The sequence below is a fragment of the Canis lupus genome, chromosome 38 (assembly GCF_011100685.1).
Source record: "Canis lupus familiaris isolate Mischka breed German Shepherd chromosome 38, alternate assembly UU_Cfam_GSD_1.0, whole genome shotgun sequence".
In the NCBI taxonomy this organism is placed as follows: Eukaryota; Metazoa; Chordata; class Mammalia; order Carnivora; family Canidae; genus Canis; species Canis lupus.
The window spans coordinates 1,563,310-1,586,986 of NC_049259.1; the positions used below are offsets into that span (position 1 = coordinate 1,563,310).

Here is a 23,677-nt window from a genome sequence, read left to right on the forward strand (position 1 = left end):
TGAAGCAGGGGGACCTGGGGGGCTCAGTAAGTTAAGCATCTGCCTTCAGCTCAGGTCATGATCCCAAGGTCCTGGGATGGAGCCCTACCTCGGGCTCCCTGCTCAGTGGAGAGGCTGCTTGTCTCCTTCCCTCTGCCCCTCCCCCTATCTCATGTGCTCTCTCTCTGTCTCTCAAATAAATAAATAAAATCTTTTTACAAAATAGATGAAATAAATATGGCAAAATATTAACTGTTTAGGTGGTGGACATATAGGCACACATTATTATTTCTCCGTTTTTCTGTATGTTTGAAAGTTCTCATAATAAGTTTTTAAAAAGGAAAGAAAACCAAAAATACTCGGTCACATCAGGTCAAAAGCAGTCTGTTCTCTGCCACACCCTCCCCATGGACACACATACCTTTCAAGCAGAGAAATAGTTAAGCCAGCCCTGGACAGAGACCATGAATTCTACTTTTGAGAAAGTTTTTAACTATATTAGGGAAAACAAAAACTAAAATGTATGAAAATACCTACTCTAGCATTAATAGTGGGGGAAAAATGGACATAATGTAAATATTTCTTAAGAAGCAAATGGTTAAGGAGATTTTGGTATTGCAAGTCAAAATATTAACTTGGTACAGATATTTAAAGTTATACTAAGTGAGAAATACATTACAGAGTGATCTTGAAGCTATGATCATAAATGGTTAAGAGTCACATTTGCATATAGACAAATAAGAAGGAAACATGGAAATGGGGTTAGATGATTTGTCAGGGGGATGGGGCTCCTGGTGGCTCCATTTGTTTTTATGCTCATTATAACACCAAATTGTAATAGCATCTGTTTAAAAAAAAAATCTAGGTAAATACACAACCAGCTCAAAAAAACTCCTTTTCCTCAAGAACCCCTTCCTTCCTAAGGTTCTGATCACTCCCACACTCTGGAAGCTTCTGATACGTCAATGTCTCATAATGTGTCTCTGTGCTTGAGGCTGCACATTGCCTGTTTGGGCACAACCCTCCCTCCCTTCCTCCCCCTCCTCCCGCCTGTCTCCCCTTCCTCCCCCTTCCTTGCCTCTCTCACGCCCCCTCCTCCTTCCCCTGCAGTCAGACAGACCCCAAGAGTCAAGTCCATCCTTGATGGCCAGCAGGCTTGCCCCCTCCCTGCTTCCCCCCACCCCCACCCCCACCCCCACCCCAGCGCCCCCAACTGCTGGGAGCAGAGGAGAGCCCACCCACCTCGGCCACCTCGGGGGCTTCGTGGGTCAGGTGCCAGATGTAGCGGTTTAACTCCTCCCTCCGCCGCTCAGCCACCGCCTCTCCCCGCGAGCGGCCGATCACGAAGCGACTGGGGAAGCTGTCGAGGCAGGTGGGCAGTGGGAACGCAGGAGGGGCCAGCAGGGGCAGAGGAGGAAGCAGCGACAGGCTTTTGTCACATTTCATTTGCATGTTCAGCGACCTGCCCCACACTTCCCAGCAGCTGGCCCCATTCCTATCATGGCTCCCTCGGTGGACACACTCTGGCCCATCTCACGTGGCAGTTCCAGGGAACCCAGGCAAGAAAACCAAGCTATTGGACAGAGTCCTAGGGCTCCCCGGAGGAGCTCACGGTTTTCCTCAACAAGGTAAAAATTCATTTGAAAACTCAAAACTCATTTTTTAAGAATTGTGGTGACATACACAGAATATAAAATTTACCATCTGAACCATTACAGTCCAGTGGCCTTAGATACACATTGTTGTGCAACCATCACCAACCATCTTGCACAACTAACCCTCTGGACCCGTTAAACAGCTCCCTATTCCTCCCTCCTTCCCTCCGAGCCCTGGTGACCACCCTTCTACTTTTGGTCTCAAGGCATTTTGACTACTCTAGGGACTCACATAAATGGAATACTACACAGTATTTGTCTTTTTGTGACTGGTCTATTTCCCTGAGCATCATGTCCTCAAGGTCCATCCATGTTGTAGCATGTGCCAGAATCTCCTTCCTTTTAAGACTTAATATTCCATCATATGTATACACCACGTTTTATCTATTTACCTTTTACTCTTTAAAAGCTAAGAAAGTTAGAAACATCTTCAGATCCACTCAGTCCTCTGCCTTTTTAGCTCTAGTTTTCTCTCCTGGCATGTGGACCCAAGCTCATTTTCAAGACTGAACAGAGTCCGGAAACCCGGCCAGCAGAGGGCACACCTGTTACCCCACTCATTACTAGGCCAAGAATACCAAGCAGCAGTCCTGCCCACCCTCTCTCCCATCTCCTTCCCCAGGATCCCCCTGTGCAGAGAGGAAAGGGGGCAGGTACCTGGGTAGGAGGGAAGAAGGGAAGAGCAGCCGCAGCTTATTGTGTAATTCCTGGAACTCCTCAAATGTCCGTTGGATGTAAGTGGCCTCATGAGAGTTCTCTCTCATCACCTTTACCACATATACCTGCAAAGGTCCAAGTCTTAGAAAATACCTGCCAAACGCTGTACACTCAATGAAGGGAGTAGGTAAGGAAATAGAAAAGGGAAGGGGTGTGTGCGTGTGTGTGCACGCGCGTATGTTGGGGAAGCCCACTTTCCAAAAGGAAAAAGGCAAAAGTGTCTCCAAAGAAAAAGATGATAGTACATTTGCAGGAATCTGAAAACAAACATTTTCTGCACATGTTTCATAGGACCCTTGACCCAGAAGGAACACACATCCAATTCAGCTCCCTGATTCTAGCACCCCACTGGGGCAGGGGAGAAGCTTGATCTGTGACTGCACTGCATCCAGCATGGGATGCTCACAACTGCATTGTCCACTATGTGGCTGTGAAGAGACAGAACCCCAACATGATGGGCTGGTGGGGAACAAGATGGGGCCATATTGGAGAAAACACTTACGTAGCCCTTGTTGGGGTGGAAAATCTTCTCATGGCGGCAGAGAAAAACATCAGTGATGCGGCCAGAGCTCTTGAGCGTGTGTGTTCGGGGGGCAAAGGAAAGGGTCAGCCGATCGTCTGAGCCTGTAAACTTCATCTGAGCCAGGTTATGGATGAAAAAATTGAGCTTTGTGGCTACACTGCCCAGGCTGGACTCAATCAACCTGTTGGTGTAGGAGGATGGGAAGAAAAGGATGTTACCATGGACCCAAGTCCCCACTGCTGGGACAGAGCAATCTCAACAAATATGCTCTGACACCTGGAACTAACTCAACTCAGAATCATTTTCCTTGTGAATTATCCTCACAGAGTATTTGACTGGCACACAATCATCTATATGCAATTTATTTATGTGAATCCTGGGGTCTTATCTCCCCTCGCTGCCCTCCTGAGCCAAAGATGGTTAAACCAAGGTAGGAAGGAATTAGGGATTCCACCACAGGGTCAGTATGAAAACGTCTACATACAGTAGACCTCCAGTACGCTGGAACCTCACCATGCACTGTTCAATCTAGAGATTTCAGACCAAAAGGAGAGGTTCTATGTGAGACATACAGAGAAAATGTAGTTTGCCAAATTCCGAAAAGTGCCTGACAAAACGGAGGCATCGCCTACAGGGACAGGACTATAGACATGAGTACAGAGACACTTCCTTGCTTCCATGCAGAGTACCTAGAAACACTGTCAAGTATGGGAAAATGGAATCATGGAATTCCATGTTTTGATAAGGGCAAAGGTTCTGATCCAGAGAGCTAAGAACTAAGAAAAATCCATTGACGTCCCATAAGCAAAGTCTTTGACCAAGACCTGGCAAGAATGTGAGTTAAGGGATTGCAGTAGCTCTATACACAAGAGTAAGCACCAAAGCGCAGACAGGCAACGGAGTCAGAGAAGTCAAGCGATTTACCTAAGTCGGAGGCTGAGGTAGGACAGCAGACACATGTTGTCAACTCTAGGCTCTGCCATCTGAGCTACACCTGTTTTCCTAGCCTTCCTCCTCCCCATCAGGCAGCCTGGAGATGAATGGCAGGGGGGGCAGGGGGCAGAACTGTTCCGTGCACAGGGTGTTACCTGGTGAAGTAGGTAGTAGCATTGGCTTCTGTGTCCTGAGGTCTCAGAGCATCATATACATATTTGAGGTCCTCTAGGTCTGAGAGCTCAGGGATCCCACAGGACAGCATCTAGAAGGAAAACAAAAATGGAGAATGGGCAACCAGAAATGTTTGCTCCTTCCTCCCATAGGCAAGATTTTCTATAGCTAGGCTCCCTAGCCCTCCTAGACGGTGGTGGACGGATGCTGTGGGCAGTGGCTGGAAGGCCACAGGAATTGAGGGGCTGGGGTGGGAAGTCGGACACTGCGCAGACACCACTGTTCCCGGCTGTCTGGGCCCTGCCTTATCTAGACCTCAGAGAAGTAGATCTCCAGAAATCCTTTGAATCAAGACAGGAAAGTCTTAAAGATGGCACCAGATGATAAGAAGGAGTTGTTCAGAAAGAGATGGAGCTCCTCACCAGGCCCAGGAGGTTGAGGAAGAGGTGGGTGTGCTTGCGGATGAGGTTGTAGGCTTGGCAGCAAAGGTCAACAAAATCATGGAAGCGGCTGGAAGGCTTGTCACCCCCGTTGATGACATATGCCATATCCGATGTGAAGACAAAGGGGGCGCGGTCCCTGGGCCAAAGGGAACATACAGGTAGAATGTCAACATGGAGGAAGAAGCCCCCCTACCTTGTGGGGTGCATCAGGGAATGGTTCCCCTCACTACCTGTGGGAACCGGGATAGATGGGGCTCTCTCTAACTTTTTCTTTTCCTACCTTAGTCTTAAAAAATCCCCAGAGATGTCCTTCATTGGTTCCTTGTCCGTGAGCTACCAATATTTTTCCTGGGTATCTAACTGTATTCCCTTTTGCTGCAGTTTGGGCTCATTTCCCTTTGCTCAGTCCTCAGCAGGGAGAGAGAAGAGCTGGTCCCCACCTCCTGCAAGGCCCTGCAAGGACTTCTTCACTTCTCTCTCAGGCTTTTTTCAAAAGCTGCTCAGCCCGGGGGCTCCAGTGCCGCCCCTTCCATGATGGGCTTGTGGTCAGCTTGGAACCATTTCTTTTGACCTCCTTGCCCTCCACACATGGCTGGGCTTCAGGAGATCACTTACCGCTTGATGTTGCCGAACATCTGAGCATGGCCCAGGAAGCGGCCAAAATCTATGTGGAACATGTGGCCGGTGGTCTTCAGCATGATATTATCATTGTGCCGGTCACAGATGCCCAAGACATATGTGGCCACGCAGCAGCCAGCACAGGAATAGATGAAGTTCTCCACAGCCTGGGGGGAAGGCAGGCAGATGGGAGGAGAGGACAGAAAGGGACCCCAAGGGCCACGGCCAGACTGAATTCAGGCCAGCCCCGCTCTCTCCCTCCTGAGCCCCAACAGCACCTCATGCCTGCCAGTTCAGCCTTCATCACCCACGCACACAGAAACCTCTCTCCTGTCTTATGGGCTCTACGGAGATGGAAGGCTTCATGTGTATCTCCACCACTTTATCTGCAATTCAGCTTCCTCTGCACCTTTCTTTCTCCCAGAGAAATCGGTGGGAAAGACAGTGAACCTATCTGGGAGCCCAGATTTGCCCAGCCCAGACTGAAGAGACCCTAACAGACAAGAAGACTGGTGCTTTCAGTGTTCCCAAATGCTTGTGACCATCTCAACTCACGCACAGCACCGAGGCAGCTGACCCTGCTCAGAATTCTTCTAGACTTCTCTCTGCCCCATATACACCTCTCATTCCCAGGGTTCTTGGTAGCAGCTAAGTGCTAATCTAATTAAAGTCACTTCACTCCAAAGAAGAGCTGAGACAGTTTAACACTCCTAGGGGCGTTTTACACTTGAAAAATCAGACATCTCTAGTTGGTAAACTGTGTGAGAGATTTTTTAGTTTATAATGGGGTAGGACTGCAGGGTGATGGCTAAGGGGTTAGATCCACCTTTTCCATATGGTAATTTGTCCCCTTATCTGTCTCTCCAAGAAGGACAAATAATGAAATTAGCAAATGGATATATTTCACCCTCTGAATCATCTTTGTGAGGTTTATGGAATTTCTAAGGATTCAAGAAAAGACTCCTCAGCAGAGTGCAAAAACTGGCATAGCCAATAAGGAATGTACAGGCTTGAGAATTAGAGAAAGCTTCCAGATATAGAATGTGCGTCCTCCCTGCTCTCTGTGCAAATTTCCCTCCATCCTTCAGGGCCTGGAGTTCCAGGCCTTCCCAGCTCCTGCAGACTCCTCTCTTATTGAGCCCCAACAGCCCGACCGCCACCCCCATTCACCCAGCCCTCATTCTTTCTTTCTCCTGGGTCTAAGGGTCTTATCTCCCAGCAGCTTCTTGGCTTTCCACAAGGCCGGTTTCAAAACTAGCCACACAGAACTGCCCCCCTCCCCAGCGACTTGTCTATTTAAACCAGATGGCGAATCCACAGGAATCTAAGAACAGAAAGTCTATAAAGAAATCACAGAATGCACCTTCTGGAAGAAAAAGACTATTTCCAAGGCAGAGAAATAGATGAATGAAAAGAAACCACACAGTAAGGAGTACAACCCATCACCTCCCAGTCTTGACCTTCATCTCCATCAACTTGTCTTCCTGCCACAGATATTCTTTCTCCCTGGAATGCATCCTTTTTCTTTTCCTTTTTAAGATTTTATTTTTAAGTAATCTCTATACCCACTGTGGGGCTTAAATTCACAACCCTGAGCGAGGATCAAGAGTTGCATGCTCTACCAATGAGCCAGCCAGGCGCCCCTACCTGGAATGCATCCTGTCTTGACTCACAGAATAGCTATGTGGCCATGGGTAAATGACTCAGGTCTCATCACCTGAGTTATGTGGCATGTTTGGCTGCAGGAAGTCTCACCAGACCAAGAGAGCTCTCCTGATTTAAGGGATTTTCATTTGAAGGATGTGGGCAACTCTCTTTGTTCAGGAAGTGGCCAGGAGACAAATAGCTCTAGTTCTTTCCTACTGGAAGTCATCGGAAGAAACTACCAGCACAATTCTAGTAGAAAGCCTAGAAGAGCTGACAGGCTGCCTTTGGAGGACTGATATTAAACACAAAAGACACAGAGTGAGTTTCTCCGTGCATTCTTCTATCACATTTGTTATGACTTCTTATTACATTGGCCAGAAGACATTATAAGTCCAGCACCAAGCACAGCACCTCTGCATGGTCGCCACTTAATACCTGAAGAATACATGTTAGTGGGAAGTAGTATATGGGGTAGAGGAGTGGGAGGAAAGAATTCACACTATTCTTCTCCAAGGGTAGAGGGCCTTGTGACTGGCAATGCACAGAGGGTGGGTTTTGAGGAATGGGGAAGGGAACACTTGACTTTCCAGGCAGAAGGAACAGAATCATCTAAATTTGATTTATCTAAATCATCTATTTTCTCCTACTGGGGAAATAGGAGACTCCTAGGTTGGGGCATAAATTATCCTAAGAGGGGAGGTGCGATAGATGGGACTGCAGGGGTAAGCAGGCCTGGATTACAACAGGATCTGTGTGCAATGCCATAGATTGTATCTAACAATGTATAGATTGGATCTATCTTTTAGGACATACGGAGCCTTTGAAGAACTTAGAGCAAAGGTGTGACATGAGCAGTTAATACTTTATTGAGGGATCCCTGGGTGGCGCAGCAGTTTGGCGCCTGCCTTTGGCCCAGGGCGCGATCCTGGAGACCCAGGATCGAATCCCACATCGGGCTCCCGGTGCATGGAGCCTGCTTCTCCCTCTGCCTGTGTCTCTGCCTCTCTCTCTCTCTCTCTCTGTGACTATCATAAATAAATAAAAAAATTAAAAAAAATACTTTATTGAAAAAACAACCTCTGACATCAAGCAGAAGATGATGACAGGAGAGCATTCCAGTGGTTCAGGGACAGATAGCACATAGCTGAGAGAAATGGAAAGAAGAGGACAGATGTGGAAAGATGCTGGGGGAAGAATTAACAGTGCTTGGTATAGCCGAGGTGAGCCAGAAGGAAGCATCAAGACCCATGGCTCTGTCTTGGGTGACTTCAGAGACTCATACCATTTACTGATAGGAAACATACAAAAAGCAGGTTTTTCTTGAGAAAAGGAGACAGGGAAAGCTTGGGTTTGCCTATACGGAGTTTGAGGTTATGGGTAAAGTACAAGGGGAGATATCCAGCAAGCAGGTGGCTTAGGGCATACAGCTCCAGGGAGAGAGGAGGGAATGGCTTTGGAAGACGTCAGCAGGTGGGTGGTACCTAAAGTAATAAGAGATGATGAGCTGGCACAAGAATACAAAGAGAGTCCAGCAGGCCAGGAATTAAATCCTGAGGACACTTGATGGGATGAGCACTGGATATTATACTATATGTTGGCAAATTAAATTTAAAAAAATTTTAAATAAAGAAATAAAAATAAAATTTAAAAAATCCTGGGATATGCAAACATTTAAGGCCGTCTACAATCGTCTAGTTCAATGTTCACTGAACCTTCTGATTATAATTTGGCTGTCCATATGGGTTTTCCCTTAGGAATAAAATGCATAATAAATAAAATGCATTGATCCATATATATTAGTATCAGGGTCCCCTTGGAAGTTAAGTTATATAATTTAGCATTCTGGCTTATAGTAAATCTCTTATGAGGTGGTTATTATGACTTGTTCCCTCCCCTAAACTCAGTTAACCCAGATTAGCGCCATGACAAGCCTTGGACCACGGCAGGCCACCAAAGCCCTACCAACTAGGAATGCTCCACCTAAGGAACAGGCCAGCCTCCTTTCCTATTACTTCTGTCTCCTATCTAACCTTAATCCTGGCTCCTGCTTCTAGCCTGGCCTCAAACCAGCTCCGCATCTAGGAACAACTGAGTGAATATTAATTCACATTCGTGAAAAGAGGATTTGGATTAAAATAATCTCTAAAGTCTATTCCAACTAACTCTTGCTCTATAAAGTGCACAGAAGGGCACAGGAGGAACGGAACAGGATGCACAAATAGGAGAGATCCAGGCAGTTTCTTGAAAGTTGGCCCCCTCCTCCTCCCAAAACTCGATCTGCCAGGAGGACTCAACAAAGGTTTTCCAGCTGGATGCCAGGGGATTTTCTCTCCGCTTATGACAGTCATTTGACCCAAGCCCTCCAGATGTGGAGGCACCCATCAGCTGTGTCTTTTTCCTCTTGACACAGCTGAGCTGTCTCCACAGTGCACATGCAGACCTTGTATAACAGAGCAATGTGCCAGAGTCAGGCACCCACCCCACCCCCAGCCTCACCCCCACCCCCAATCTTACCTTCTCATACTCGTCTTCCCCGGGGTTGTGTTTCTGCAGCCAGTCCGCCAGGGGCCTGTCCTTGAAGGAACCAGTCACCCCATGCTCCACCTGGATCTTGCGCAGCGTCTCGGCATTGGGAATCATCTCCACCATCCCTGTGAGAGGAGGCATGGGTGTAGCACTCCCGGGGATAGCAATGGGGACTATGGGGACAGAACTACAGGAGCTTTGCTGCAAGCTTCCCTAGAAATTAGGCTCTAGAATATTTGGATAAAGTCTGATAATAAGGAGAAAAGGACAGTAGAGGGAATACTGTTCCCACGCTTCATATTCCACACTGGGATATCAGGGCTCTTTGCTCTCCCAAACTCATAGTTGCTATTCTTTTTTTGTTTCTAACTTTTACAATTGGAATTTTCAGATACATATATGTATACGTATATGCCATATCCGAACAATGTTCATATACGAACAATGTTCATATGTTCATCAATAATTATTCATATATATGTATGAATTTTATACATATACACACACATATATGAACAAAGAGAATGAGATCATGAATTCACACATAATGATCACCTAGTTTCAAAAATTATCAACATTTTGCTAATCTTGTTTTACCTGTTTCACTCAGCCAACCGTGCTTCTTCCCTCCTTACTGGAGTACCTTTTCTCTTTTCTTTTCTTTTCTTTTCTTTTCTTTTCTTTTCTTTTCTTTTCTTTTCATTTATTTATTTATTTATTTATTTATTTATTTATTTATTTATTTATTTATTTATTTATTTATTTATTTATTTTTAAGTAAACTCCAGGAGCACCTGAGTGGCTCAGCTGGTTAAGCATCTGCCTTCAGCTCAGGTCATGATCCCAGGGTCCTGGGATCAAGCCTTGCCTTAGGCTCCCTGCTCAGTGGTGAGTCTGCTTCTCCCTCTCTCTCTCTGTCCCTCCCTCTGTGTGCGCTCGCTCTCACACGCGTGCTCTCTCTCTCTCTCAAATAAAATCTTAAAAAAATAAAATAAACTCTGAGCCCAATGTGGGGCTTGAAGTCACAATCCTGAGATCAAGAGTCACATGACTCTATGGACTAAGCCAGCCGAGTTCCCCTTTACAAATCCCAGACATGTCTTTTCACTCATAAATGTTTCGAGTACCACTAACAAGGGCATAAGCACCATGCCATTAGCACACCCAAAAAATTAACAATCGGCCTTCAACCCAGTCTTTATTTACATTTCTCCCTATTGCCTGAAAAGTACCTTTTCACACTTGATTAGTTTGAGTTAGGACCCAAAGTCTACACGACATGTCTGGTTGTTACATCACATCGTTTTATTCCGGTTTCTTTGTCTCTGCTCTGCCTTCCTTTTCTTAATGCCCTTCCATAGCTTCTATTGAAATTATCTTGTCCGTTTCACTTTTCTGGAGAAGCACACAACCCATGTTGGGGAATGGGCAAAAGAGCAGTAAAGCAAAGGGGTGCCCTTCATGCCAGCTGCCTGGGCACAGCCCCCTCCCCCTATTCCCAACTGACCTCTCCCCCGGCCAGTGGAGAAGCAGCGGAAAATGACCATGCGCATGTCCAGCCCCTCTTGAACCCAGATCTTGTTCATGATGCGAATCATCTGCAAGGTTAGCATGTCCTGGCGAAGGTCATCCCCGCACTGGAGAAAGAAAGTGAGCAGAGCTCATCTCCACTGCCTCCCCAGGCTCCCAGATCCTCCAAGAGAGCCACGCTGGTCCAAACAGCGACAGAGGACCGCCCAGTTTTCCCACCTCCCATCTCCCATCTTCACTCACACCAGGTCAAACGACCAGAGATGTGCCAGTAATTACATTCGCCCATGCAGTGTTCTGGCTCTTGCTTCAACCCCGCGGCCCCATTTGAACCAAATTTAGATTCCTGATTAAGACCTTTTAAAATCTGAGCATTTATCGCTGGGATTTGGAGCTCACACACAGCCAACATATAAATTACACAGTCACATACACGCATCTCCTCTCCCCCCAGATGACATGTTCTCAGACTATGGTTTACTTCTCAGAATCATGAATGTATGAATGTATCAGGAAGGACCTGAGGGTTCATCTAGTCCAAACTGCACCTGTTCTCTTAATTTCCTCTTCAACACTGCTGCCAGGCAGCCATCCAGCCTCCACTTGACTACCCTCAGGGACAAGCAGATCACCCCTGTATCCATTCATTCTCGGGATGGCTCTGCCTCCTAGCACACCTCTGTAAACTGAGCTGCCAGTAGCTTTGCTACACCTGCCAACATCCTATTCCTAGCCTGTGGGGCCATGCAGAATTCCTTTTTGATTTGGCAGGCTCTCACATGTGAAGATGGTAGCTCGGAATGACAGGAAAAGAAGTGCCTGAGGCCACTCCTGCCACCCTTTGACTCCCTTCTCTACTCTCCTCTATCACTATCATCCCACCAGGCTTTCGAGGTGTCCTCACCTTGAAGATGATGCGGATGTTCTCACCCAGAGGATCCACATTCTGGAAAGACAGCTTGAGGGGGACAGCATTGGAGTTGAAGTAGGAACAGTCCTGCCACAGGAGAGACGGTAGTGACGAGGGTCAGGAAAGACAACGCCCTCAGGACTACGCACCATGGGTCAAGCTGCCGCCGGCCCACCAGCTTGTAGTTTCTGCCAGATTCCTCAGGAGCCCGCACTCCTTCCACACACACCACCACCCCCACTGGCCCTGGGCAGTTTGTTACAGCCTCAGCTTCGGCACCTGCTCTCTCATCCCTTCAGTGTATTCGGCATACGACCTCCTAGGACAGGACTCCTGTCTATACCTCAGTGTACCCCTCTGCAAAATGGGTCTCACGACAGGACCAACTTTGTAAGAAATGTGAGCATGAGACACCATGCCCAGTGTAAAGCACTCAGAAGAGTACAGGCACAGGCACAGAGATGGTGCTCGGCAAGAACAGATGCCAGCTGCGGTCATGATCACCAGCCTGGACTTACACCCAGTGGCATCAGGGAGACACCCAACTCCCAACCCAACTCCTCCCTCCCGCGCAGCTGTCAGGTCAAAGTCCATACACACTAGAGCTGGAAAGAGGCCCCAAAGATACCTTTCTTCTTCATACCTCTCAATAACCAGGGTGTGGGTGCCTCACCTCCATTGAGCCCTCCCTGCCCCGAGAGCCCCAACCCCCCGTCACTCACCCTGGGCACAATGCCCTTAACCAGCAGACTAGGGCTGAGTGGCAAGCGGCAGGAGCCATTCAGGGCAAAGAACTGCCTCACCTCCTCCAGGCCCGTGCGGAGGATCCCCTGAGAGGGAGAGGGAAGGACAGTAGGGGTGAGTGGGTTGCCCATAAGCTCTACTCAGAACCAAGCCTCTCCCGGGGCTGGGCACCCAGTAGTAGCTGGTGTGAAAACCACCATCTGAGAAGTGTGGACAACTCCCAGGAGACCGTGAAGAAGGAAAACCACGCAGCCTGGGGTATGGCGCCTGGGACAGTGCACAGGCAGCAAGCCCAAACAGCTTACAGAGGCGAGGCAGATGACATCACGGTGAGAGGCAGGTGCATCTCAGAGGGGTGACGCTGCTCAGGCTGTTGCCAAGAAAGGCCAACAATCCGCACTTTAAATTCTCCCAATTTTTAAATGTTAGCAAACAGGAATACTGTTGGCTTAATACAGCCTGGTTATACAAACAGATAAAGGTCCCGCTCTGGGTAGCAGCAGCACTGAGCTATGACTCATGGCATAGGGAACAACGTCAGACTGGATTTCAGCCCTTGTTTGCCCTCTCCAGCTGGGTGCTCTCATGCAGTGAACAACTTATAAACTTCTACAAATGTGCTTAGCCTTCAAAGCAAACAGTTAAATAAAAACTGTAATACTTTGCAGGCTAACCAAAACCCATCCGTGGGCTGTATCCAGCTTGCAGACTGTCAATTTGTGGCTTGTGGGTTAGAGACAGAGGCACCTCCTTCCAGTCCCTAAATCGGAGACGGTCAAGTGCCATCCTGCTGGTGAGGACGTTGAACAAATTAATGACTTAATGGTTAAAAAAGCCCAAGACCAGAAGTGGGTGGAGGTGGCCCCGCCCCCCTCACCTGCCGTGTGGATGGGGTGGCCTCTCGGACTTGCTGCGCCAGCTTGGCCAGGGTATTGACAAGCCAGCACTGGCGGTTAAACTCCTCTCTCAGCCCCTTGCCACAGCAGCACAGCAAGGCTGCCAGCAGGTACTGGTAGCGGATGCTGAACTGGGAGTCTTTGAGGCCATCCTTTAGCAGCCTGCAAAGCAAAGGGAGCAGGGTGGGTCGGGACACTTGGGATCACAGGCAAGGGCGTGTGGATTGGGGGATAGGAGGGGTCAGACCCAGCTCCAGCTCCCTGGAAAACCCACCCCAAGCCTGGGAGGGAAAGCCCCTCTGCAGCTCCTTTGTCCTTTCTGTTTCTGCCATGTGTGGATGGAAAGGAGGGCCAGGGATGATCCACATGGTCCTCTTGGGACCGAGACCACAGGAGGAAAAGGTGCTAGCCTGTGGCCACATGGCAAGTCAGCAACATACTAGAGCCCAGGCGGCTCAGCTCCCCACCCTCGCACACCCAGGATTACAATATTCCTGAGCGAAGGCAGGCACATGTCTGCCTCCCACCTCTCCCCACACAGTTTACCAGAAGAAGTAGTGAGTCACTCTCAAGTCAGAGACCGCTCGTTTCAGGAGAAAGCGCACCAAAGGGCTGTCCAGGTAACACTCATACTTCAGAGCCTTAGGGGAAAGGAAATGTGAGGCTGTATTGACGGCCTGCAATCTACACCTGCCACTATCCTGCCAGGGACCCTGGGTTCCACAAGGAGGATGCAGACCAACTTGGGCCTGCAGAAGGATCATCAGAACCAGAGGGAGGCCGGTCTGCCTACCTGCACGAGCTGAGGCAAGTAGTCAAGGAGCTCAGCATCTGACAGCGAGCCGATCCACTGGACAGCCATACGACGCACCTCCTGGTCCGGGAAGCTGCGAAACAGAGCCCAGCCCCCTGACAACCGAGCTGCAGACTCTGTAGCATAGGAGTGAGCACCCTCATGCCCGGGCTTTGGAGATATAGGTGGAGACAAGCCAGTGGCCCTCAGAATCTGCCAAACCCACTTAGAAGGATCCTTAGCACCTTGTCTGGAAAGCAACTTTTTTTTTTTTTTTTTAAGATTTTATTTACTTATTCATGAGAGACACACAGAGAGAGGCAGAGACACAGGCCGAGGGAGAAGCAAGCTCCCTGCAGGGAGGTGGATGTGGGACTCAATCCCAGGACACTGGGATCACGCCCTGAACCAAAGGCAGGCATCCCTGGAGAGCAACTTTTGAGAATGGCCCTGTCCCCTGGTCAGAGTGGGCATGGGGCCACGAAGGACCAGGAGAGTGGCCATTTTCATTCCTTGTATTTTTTTTTTACTTTATTAAAAAATTTTTTTCTTGTAAGATTTATTTTTTTTAAATAACAAACTCCTTTTTTTTTTTAAAAAAAAAAAAGATTATTTATTTATTTATTCATAGAGGCAGAGAGAGAGAGAGAGAGAGGCAGAGACACAGGCAGAGGGAGAAGCAGGCTCCATGCAGGAAGCCTGACGTGGGACTCGATCCCGGGTCTCCAGGATCACACCCCAGGCTGCAGGCGGCGCTAAACCGCTGCGTCACGGGGGCTGCCCTCCTTGTATGATTTAAAGAAAACTAGACAGTCTTCCACCCCATTCCTGAAAATATTTTCCTTAACTCCCACCATGCTCAAAATTCCTGTCGTCGAAGAGCCCTTACGTGGATTAAGGCATGGTGGTATCTTGGGACCATCCTTTAACGTAAAGCCACCCAGGCAAAGGACAGAAAATCACGGAGTTTTATGTAAGCGAGTACCCCATAGCAGAATTGAGTTGAGCAGAGATTAGCAAAAACGTTGTTTCCAAAAGTCCTGAGGGCAAGCCACATGGATTGGGTACATTTTAATTACCAAGAGCAGTAAGAAAGAAGCCAAGAATACTGGGTACCATCTGGAAAAGGCAGCCCAGGGGTCTGAATCTGGGAGGCGCATGTCCCCAGAGAACCCTTCTGAGGGAAAAGAAGGAAGAGAGGCCTGTTAGAGTCGAACTAAGTGGTAGGGTTTGTGTTACACGGGGTGTGCAGGCATCAAGAACCAGCCCACATATAGGTAAGGCTTAGGCATCTCCTTACATGTAAATTTTGCCTCAAAAGAAAAAACAAACGTTGAGTTCTAGTTAACGATATACATAGGCCTAAGTATTTAGAGGGAGGCCTGATGTCTGCAACTTACACGGAAATGTATTTAAAAAGTAAGATGGACTGATGGTGGGATAGAGGGATACACACGCAAGAAAGCAAATAGAGCAAACAGAACAGTTAGGATCTAGGTAGTGGGCACATGAATGTTCACTGTAAAGCTGTTTTGTAGCATCCTTGGACAATGTTCACAATGTAACACTGCGGGGCAATGAGACAAAGAAAAAGCCAAAAAGGAGAAGTGAAAACCCCCTGGATTTCCTAGCCCACTGTACCACTTTCTCCAGTACTGGCTCAGGCTAGTGACGGGCAGTGCCAACCCTTAGTTCTGGAAGGACACGTAGTCAGGGAGAGGTGGTGTTAGGACTCACGTGGCATGCAGGAGCCCCAGGGCATCCTGGTGGTTCATGTGGGTCCACTGCTTCAGGAGAGCATAGATGTCGGGCAGGCAAGCCCACTCCCAGCTGGGGGCGCTGGCAAGCACCAGGGGGAGGGAGCTCACCTCCGAATGGCAGTAGTATCGCTTCTCCCACAGGCGCTTCTTGTCAGCATCAGTGAGCCTGCGGGTGGGGGTTGCAAGGGAGGTGAGAGAGCGCCCTGAAGCCACAGGGTAGGGTACTCACTCTCCAAGAGAATGCTACGCTCTCCAATTTGGTGGTTCCCAAACTTTGCGGCACATGACAATCACCTGCAGAGGTTTGTAAAGTTCCCACGCCTGGGCCACACTGACACCAATGGAGTCAGAACATCTGGGGAAACCAGGACATCAGTATCTTTTTTTTTTTTTTTTTTTTTAAAGATCTTATTGGGATCCCTGGGTGGCGCAGCGGTTTGGTGCCTGCCTTTGGCCCGGGGCGTGATCCTGGAGACCCAGAATCGAGTCCCACGTCGGGCTCCCGGTGCATGGAGCCTGCTTCTCCCTCTGCCTATGTCTCTGCCTCTCTCTCTCTCTCTCTCTCTCTGTGACTATCATAAATAAATAAAAATTTTAAAAAAAATAAAAAAAATAAAAGATCTTATTTATTCATAAGAGACACACAGAGGCAGAGACATACAGGCAGAGACACAGGCAGCAGGAGAAGCAGGCTCCCTCCAGGGAGCCTGATGCAGGACTCAATCCCAGGACCAGGGTCACACCTTGAGCCGAGGCCGATGCTCAATCACTGAGCCCCCTAGGGGCCCAGGGACATCGGTATTTTTTAGAAGATTCCTAGGTGATTGCAATCAAACTTTGAGAAGCAAAGTTTGTGAAGCAAGGCCCACCTCTCATCTCTGATCCTGCCATCTGAGGACATCTCAGACTGAGAGAGAATACACAGGTCAAGGGCACCCAGCCAGCTACCCTTCCTGTGGATTTCCCTACGAGCACCACTCCCAAGATGAGCCACCAGAGGGCAGTAGTCCTCGCAGGTCAGGGTCTGGATGCTGAGAAGCCTCTGGGGCTTCTCCCGCCAGCTGGAGGTTTTATAGCAGCCACAGCTAACTAAGCCTTGCCTGAGATCAGGTGTCTAATGGGAGAAGGGAGCTGAGGGGCTCGTGAAGCAAGGGGTCAGCAGAGGGGTGGGAGCGGGGGATCTGTAGTCACTCAGCTACTCTGGCTCCCTGGGTGGGACATGAGGGAGAGATGAGCCTCATCTCCATTCCCCAACCCCGGCCCCCCAACGTGGCCTAGGATCATGCAATGCAGATCAGGCAGGGGAGGAGCCCCATTCCACCAGCTCCTCCTTCCCTCGGTTCTTCACCCCACCCCTTCCAATCCTGGTAAGAGAAGCAGCCCCAAGGATGACATCAGCTTGGACTCCCTTACCCTTGAGGGCTGCCAGCTTGCCCCGACACCTGATCCTTTTTGGAAAGTGACAGGGCCAGAGAAATGCAAAGGCTGTGGGTGTGGAACGGGCAGGAGGTGGGGGCAGGTTGGTGACGACAGGAGCCAGCTGTCCCCATGGATAGCAAGTAGTAGACGGCATATCTGGGGTGTGGGGCAAAGCTCTGGTCCTCTGGCAAGCTGAGGGGGCCAGGTTCCCATTGTGGGGATGGGCATTCCTAGATCTAATCTCCTGAGCCTGGCCTCTCCACCTTGCCTAGCGTCAGCTCACAAAAAAAAGCCTGGAGGCTGCCTTCGCCACTGGTCCTGCTTCAGTGGCAATGCCCCCCCCGCCCCCCCCATCCCACCTCTACTCCCAAAGCAAGAGGGCAGGAACTTGGAGCTGGCAGGTGAGACATCAGACAGGATGGGGGCCTGAGCAGCACATGGGAAAGGCCCCGGTTCTCACCAGTACAAGGACTCCTTCTGCATGATGTTTTTAAGCACACGTTGGTCTTCCTCCCGGAGGCTACTAAACACATAGCGGGGGCTGAACTTGTCTCTAGGGGGGCTGGTGAACTTGATGTCGAAGGCTGAGGTGGGGAAGTCGATCTGGAGGATGGCGTCAGTGAAGCAGGGAGAAGAGAACAGGCAGGTGAGTGGGGGCCACCGCCTTCCCAGGTCTCCAGCACCCTGTCACATGCTGGCAGTCCTGCTTTCCCCCCTCCCTCCCTTCCTTGCCTGCAGGTGGTTTGTAAAATAACCCTGTTGGGACTTGGTGGGAACTTGGACTTTAGGGAAAGTCCCTTCCAGCCGTCACTTCCAGCAAAAAATGAGAAGGAAACAGAGAGAGTGAGAGGAGAAAGGGCAAGTGAGAGGTTGGGTGGAGATGCAGTGGGGGGGAGGGGAGGCCCCAGGCCAGAACTTTTTTTTCCTAAGACTTTATTTATTTATTCATTCATTCATTCATTCATTCATTCATTCATGAGAGACACAGAGAAAGAGGCAGAGAGGGGATCCCTGGGTGGCGCAGCGGTTTGGCGCCTGCCTTTGGCCCAGGGCATGATCCTGGAGACCTGGGATCGAATCCCACGTCAGGCTCCCGGTGCATGGAGCCTCCTTCTCCCTCTGCCTGTGTCTCTGCCTCTATCTCTCTCTGTGTGTGACTATCATAAATAAATAAAAACTTAAAAAAAAAAAAAGAAGAATAGCATCTTGCTCTATGCTGCCAGATGTTCATCCTCCTAAACTGGATCTCAGAGCTGAGTGGGTCCTACATTCCCTCAATCAACAAATGTTTATTGAACCCTTATATGTGCCAAGTGTTATTCTAGGTCCTAGGCACTGAGTATAGTCAATTAAAATAGACAAAAATGCCTGCCTCTGGAGCTTTTGTTCTATATCATTATGTTTCATGCTATATCCACTTTGATACTCCACATTCCATACCAAAGCATCTCATTGATTGGACAACAGGGGAGCCAGAAAACGGTAACAAGACCTTGGATATGATCAGCTCCAGGTCTTCCTCCTCTCCCCAGAGAATGGCCCCACTCCACAGGAGCACTGAGTGACCGGCTGCACGGGGAGGAGGAAGGGGTGGGGGGCTTCCCCTCAGGCCCCCAGGCATATAGCTCAGATTTTATCAGGCTCCTAATATAAAAGCTCAATACAAAGGACTCCAAAGAGCTGAGCCCTGAATGGGGGTGGAGATGCTCAGGCCCTGCCTTCAGCCTCTTTAAAATCAAAGTTAACCTCCAGGAGATGGCACACAGATTCCACAGAACTCCTCCGCACACTGGGGTTCAACCAAATTCACCCAGTTCCTTCCAATGCATTAGCATCCTATGCCCAACATCCCAGCACTTTCTCTTACTGCCCAAGACCAAACCTCAAGGCGGAAAACTTGGAGCTGACTCTTGAGTAGTCTGGAGCAATGGGTAGGAGGGAGCTGAAGCTGGGGTCTCACCTGCAGGATGACACTATCTGGCTGGTGGAAATTAGGTGCGCTCCAACGGGCACTGGGGTTTTCCTGTGTTGCTGGCCATAAGCCCAGAAGCTTCCGCCCACAGGTCAGGACTCTAAGGAGGATGGGGGCGGGGAGGAGAATCAACAAGTAGCTAAGGAGATGGTTTTCCTCCCCCTCCCCAACCAAAAATCTGCCTTTGAAGCCACTACCCAACTCTGTCATTCTCCCCATAGACTATAGGCTCTCCCTTCTTCCAGGTCCTATACAAGCACACTGACTTCAGGAAGCCTCTGGATGACCTCGGTTGCCACTGAGGCAGGATGCAGTGGAGAAGGGGGCTCTGCTGGGGGCAGCAGTGGGAATGCCCCCAGAGGCACAGAGGTGGACTAGATGACCTCTAAGGCCCTTTCAAGGACAGGGCCAGATGACACGTTACCCAAGCACTACTTTTCCACACCCCTCTCGCCCTTCCTGCACCACCAGTCCTGCCCAGAAGCTCTTGGTTATGTCAACTGTCCTGGTGTCTACTCCTGTGCCTTGGTCCCCTGGCTAGGGCCCTGTGGACTCTGTTGGTGAGCCCCACATGGCCAACCCTCCCAAGGGGCACTGGCCAGGGCAGCAGCCAGGCCCCTCTCTCTATCCCTCTCCTTCCCTCCCGAGGCCAAGAAGCCGCTGCCCTGGGAACCACATACTGCCTGAAGTTGAAGAGTGGAGTAGTGACCCAACCCAGGGCTTCTGGCAGACGCCTCTGCTTATTGGCCTCTGAAGAGCTCCCAGGCAGGGGGATGGGCAGAGCATAGAGAGTGGCACACAGCAGGGTCTCCCGAGGCAGCCGGTTCACCTGCACAGGGAAGCAGATCCTAGGGAGGAGAGGAAACCAAATCAGGAGGGGCCACTTTCGTGGCTTCAAGGGACAGGCGGCCCAGGAAGTTAAGTGGAGGCTGAGAACGCGGCCTGCCTCTTGGGATATCAGATGTGCTCCCTGGGGAAGCCTTGAACCAGGACAGGTCCCAAACTGTAGGCGAAACCTCCCCCGATGCTCCCAGAAGTACATCATGCTGTTTTTGCAATTGCAGACTCTCAGTAGTGTGCGGCTAACATCCCGATTTTGAGGCCACCCCCAGTGACCGGACAGAACTTGGATAGCCAGAGCCATCCTGGAGTTGAGGTGACTGTAGTTCCCACAGTGAAGCCATATGCCCCTTGTCCCGGGGTTTCTGCAGAGGGTCACCAAGAAGCTGCCCCTCTGACAATCCTTCTGCACTGAACCACCCTCGTCCCTCCCCCACTTCCCATGCTGAAACAAAACAAGGAAGAAGCAGGGTGTCCTTTGCCCTCAGGTCACCCTCCTCCTGACAGTCCTCCCACCTGTCTGTCCTCTCCCATCCCCTTCTTCTCCCAGCCCTCAGGGCACAAGATGGTTTGTTCTCCCCACCACCACCTCACCCCTCCCCACAAAAAAAAAAAAGATTTTCAAAGCTAGAGGGATAAAGAGAAGGGGTTTCCCAAAGCCCCTGCAGGGAGAGAACACAAACTGGCCAGTGAAGCCTTGCCACTACCCAGTCCAGATGTGCTCTTCCGGGGCTCCTCCGCCCCAGGCGCACCCAGCCACTCCCTCCAAGTTCAGGATGAGGCACTGGGGTGGGGTGAGGGAGAGAGAGGAGGGGAGCTCTCAGGGAGGGAGGACCCACATTACCTTTTGGGGAAGCTGTCCCTGGGCCAAAGTCCACACTGTCACGCCCTCCTGGCCAGCCCAGGGCAGGTTCTACACCAGAAGGCACAGAGGCAGGGTGGCCACCCTCAAGGTGCTGAGTTGCCTGATTAAGCAGCCTCCCTACACTGCTGCCCCTCACTCCTGCAGCAAAATCTGCACCTAAGTGAGACTCCCTCCCTCCCACCCGCCAGAGACTGGCAGAGCCCTGCCGTCCCAGCTGCCTGTCCCCTGGGGGCCCATGGCTATAATTAGGGCCCCTGCAGAAGCCAGCAGACATGCCAGGCCCAGGCTTGGCTAGGTGGTGGAGCGAGGCTGCTGGGCCTATTTTGAGAGTTAGCTGATCCCTGTACTGAGGCGGCAGGACAGTCAGCTGATCCCACAGCAAAGTGGAGGGGGGCTGGAGCTGACCCCCATCCTGTCAGCCCAGAAGAGGCTTCCCACTGTGTATCTGGAGGCAGAGAGGAAACCACGACCCCTAGAACCAGCCAGAAACCCCTTCTCCTCAGTCCTCGAGTCCATCTAGCATTCCAAAGCCTCTTCCACGGATCATTGCCTGGGGTCAGTCAGGAAAACCATATGTTGGCTGCGGCCTGAACCTCCTCCCTGCCTGCGAAACCCCTCTTCTTCCCTCTGCAGCCATTCCTCAACATCACATGGCAAGGGCTGCCTCCTCCAGAAAGGACTCCTGGGATGTGCCGGTTCCAGTCCTGGTTTTGCCGCTCACAACCTCAGAACTACTCATGCCTCTGCACTGTTTCCTCATCAGTGGAGAGGGGAAAACAGCTTGTGTGATGTGTGTATACACTGTGTACCTTTTGCTGCGAAACACTGAGGGTTCTGCACCGGAACAGGGCTATGCAAATAGGATTTACATGTACAAATATGTCCATGTATCAGTCACTGCGTCAGTCACTTGGAACGGGGAAACCGGAACTGAGCAGGCTCCCCCAGCTAAAAAGATGACAAGAATGAAGAAGAAAGCATCTATCGTGTGCTAGGTACCGTGCAATGCCCTTTACCGGCAATGTCCCAGAAGTTCTCAAATAGCCCTGTAAGTTAGGCCCATCACTTCCCAAGGTTCCACCTATAGTAAGAAAGGGAGTGTGCCCAGGCCTGTGCTTTGAACCCTACAGGGTAGCATCTTCTCCCAGAAGCCTTGATCTTGACTATGAAGGCAGGGACCAGCCTTTAGGATTCGAGGCCAAACCTAAGACAGGGAGTGGAAGGAGACGCACAGGACAGGCAGGCTGAGGTAGACCAGGCCTACCAGGAATCTGATACTCCATGGCAAGAGGGTCTCGGGCTAATTTTGTGGGGTCTGCCTGGGGTGGGGCACTGTACGGCATGATCCCCTTGGCACCGGTAGTCACTGAAGCCAGAGGATCGGAAGGTGATGGTGAAATTCCAAAGCCATTTGAGGCAGCCATCCCTGCCTCCAAAGAGCCTCTCCTGCCCTGGCAGTTATTTGATTAGTTTTATTTACAGCTTTATTGCTCTATAACTTACATAAGTGTGAAGACAGAAGAAAGGGTCTGCCTCCCCAGCTGCCCCTCTGTAAATAACCCACCTCTCCTGTTGTTTGCACAGACTCTGCATTGGCCTATTTTGGCAATCTTGGCCTCCCCAAGCACCCTGTTCAGTCTCTCATCTGCACTCCAGATACTGAAGTTCCAGTTCTGCTCTGCAAATAAGGACTCAGATACAGTCAGTCTAGGGAAGTGAAGCTGGGGGCAGCCAACAAGGGGCTTTCTGACAGTCTGGAGGGAGGGCAGGGTGCAGCACAGAGAGGGCCCAGGGCGGGTGCACACCTGCAGTGCCACCACTTGGTTCACCTCCATTTCCCTCCTACTCTGCTTGGCTGATGCCTTTCTTCCCGGCAGCAACACTTGCTAATAAACGCTGATTAATACTACCTTGTGCTCGTGGTTTCATATTCATATTTATAATTTATCTCATTTCATTTTATCTCAGCCACAACTGCCTCTGAATTAAACAACTGTCCCCACTTTACAGTGTGAGGCACAGACAGGCCAAAGAGAACATGGGACTAGACACAGAGCTAGAAATAGAGGCTTCTTCCTGCAGCTCCCAGCCCATTATTCTTCTGTCTAGACAACCTGTTTTTTCCCTTCTAGAAGGAAGAAAGCACAGGCCCCTCTCCCTAGTCTATATGAAACTTTGGGAAGAAGGGAGAGGATGAGAATCCCTCAGACTAGTTAAACCTTTTAAGGAAGACAAGATCAAGACGATGGATTATTATGAAAGCTAACCACTAACTTTTTTTTTTTTTTATGATCTTTTATGTTTTACAGAGAATCTTTGTGGATTAGAAATGGTACTTGTCCCCATCTAAGGGTTAGGGAAGTGGAGACTCCAGGCGCTGAGGGCTCTTGTGGGGGTAGGGTTAGTGGTAGAGACTGGTTTAATGCAGATGTGGGTTCCTCCGTGGGGTCTGCAGGGGCCGGGGCCAGGGCTTGGGCGGGGGCGGGGGGCCTTACTGCTGGTCCCAGATGATGAGGTGGAAGAGGTACTTGGAAAAGTGAGCCCTTCGGGTGTACAGGGGGTTGCATAGTTCCTTTCCACCATGGCTGAGGGAGCAGGAGAGGTAGAAATCTTCATAGCTGCAACAGAAAGAGAGGAAGGACGCTCAGCTCCCAAGCCCCATCACAGTCACCCAGCGTGTGCCAAGCTCCATTTCTCCAGCTAAGACTCCTCCTTGGTCTCTGGGAGCTAGAG

At 50.1% G+C, this 23,677-nt stretch overlaps 1 protein-coding gene across 6 annotated transcripts in view; it reads right to left on the bottom strand.

Moving 5' to 3' along the window:
• PIK3C2B (phosphatidylinositol-4-phosphate 3-kinase catalytic subunit type 2 beta) overlaps positions 1–23,677 on the bottom strand; it is a 65,782-nt gene that overhangs the window by 5,375 nt on the left and 36,730 nt on the right. For all 6 annotated transcript variants that reach the window (XM_038585986.1, XM_038585983.1, XM_038585984.1 and 3 more), the window contains 18 exons: positions 23,440–23,562; positions 19,920–20,087; positions 19,228–19,339; positions 17,728–17,870; positions 15,826–16,014; positions 14,089–14,182; positions 13,842–13,936; positions 13,277–13,457; positions 12,378–12,485; positions 11,650–11,742; positions 10,723–10,852; positions 9,204–9,340; positions 5,040–5,209; positions 4,404–4,560; positions 3,963–4,072; positions 2,854–3,055; positions 2,292–2,416; positions 1,222–1,339 (listed from right to left, as the gene is read on the bottom strand). In XM_038585986.1, coding sequence (XP_038441914.1) covers positions 1,222–1,339; positions 2,292–2,416; positions 2,854–3,055; positions 3,963–4,072; positions 4,404–4,560; positions 5,040–5,209; positions 9,204–9,340; positions 10,723–10,852; positions 11,650–11,742; positions 12,378–12,485; positions 13,277–13,457; positions 13,842–13,936; positions 14,089–14,182; positions 15,826–16,014; positions 17,728–17,870; positions 19,228–19,339; positions 19,920–20,087; positions 23,440–23,562 — 2,455 coding nt within the window. The remainder of the gene's footprint in view (positions 1–1,221; positions 1,340–2,291; positions 2,417–2,853; positions 3,056–3,962; positions 4,073–4,403; positions 4,561–5,039; positions 5,210–9,203; positions 9,341–10,722; positions 10,853–11,649; positions 11,743–12,377; positions 12,486–13,276; positions 13,458–13,841; positions 13,937–14,088; positions 14,183–15,825; positions 16,015–17,727; positions 17,871–19,227; positions 19,340–19,919; positions 20,088–23,439; positions 23,563–23,677) is intronic.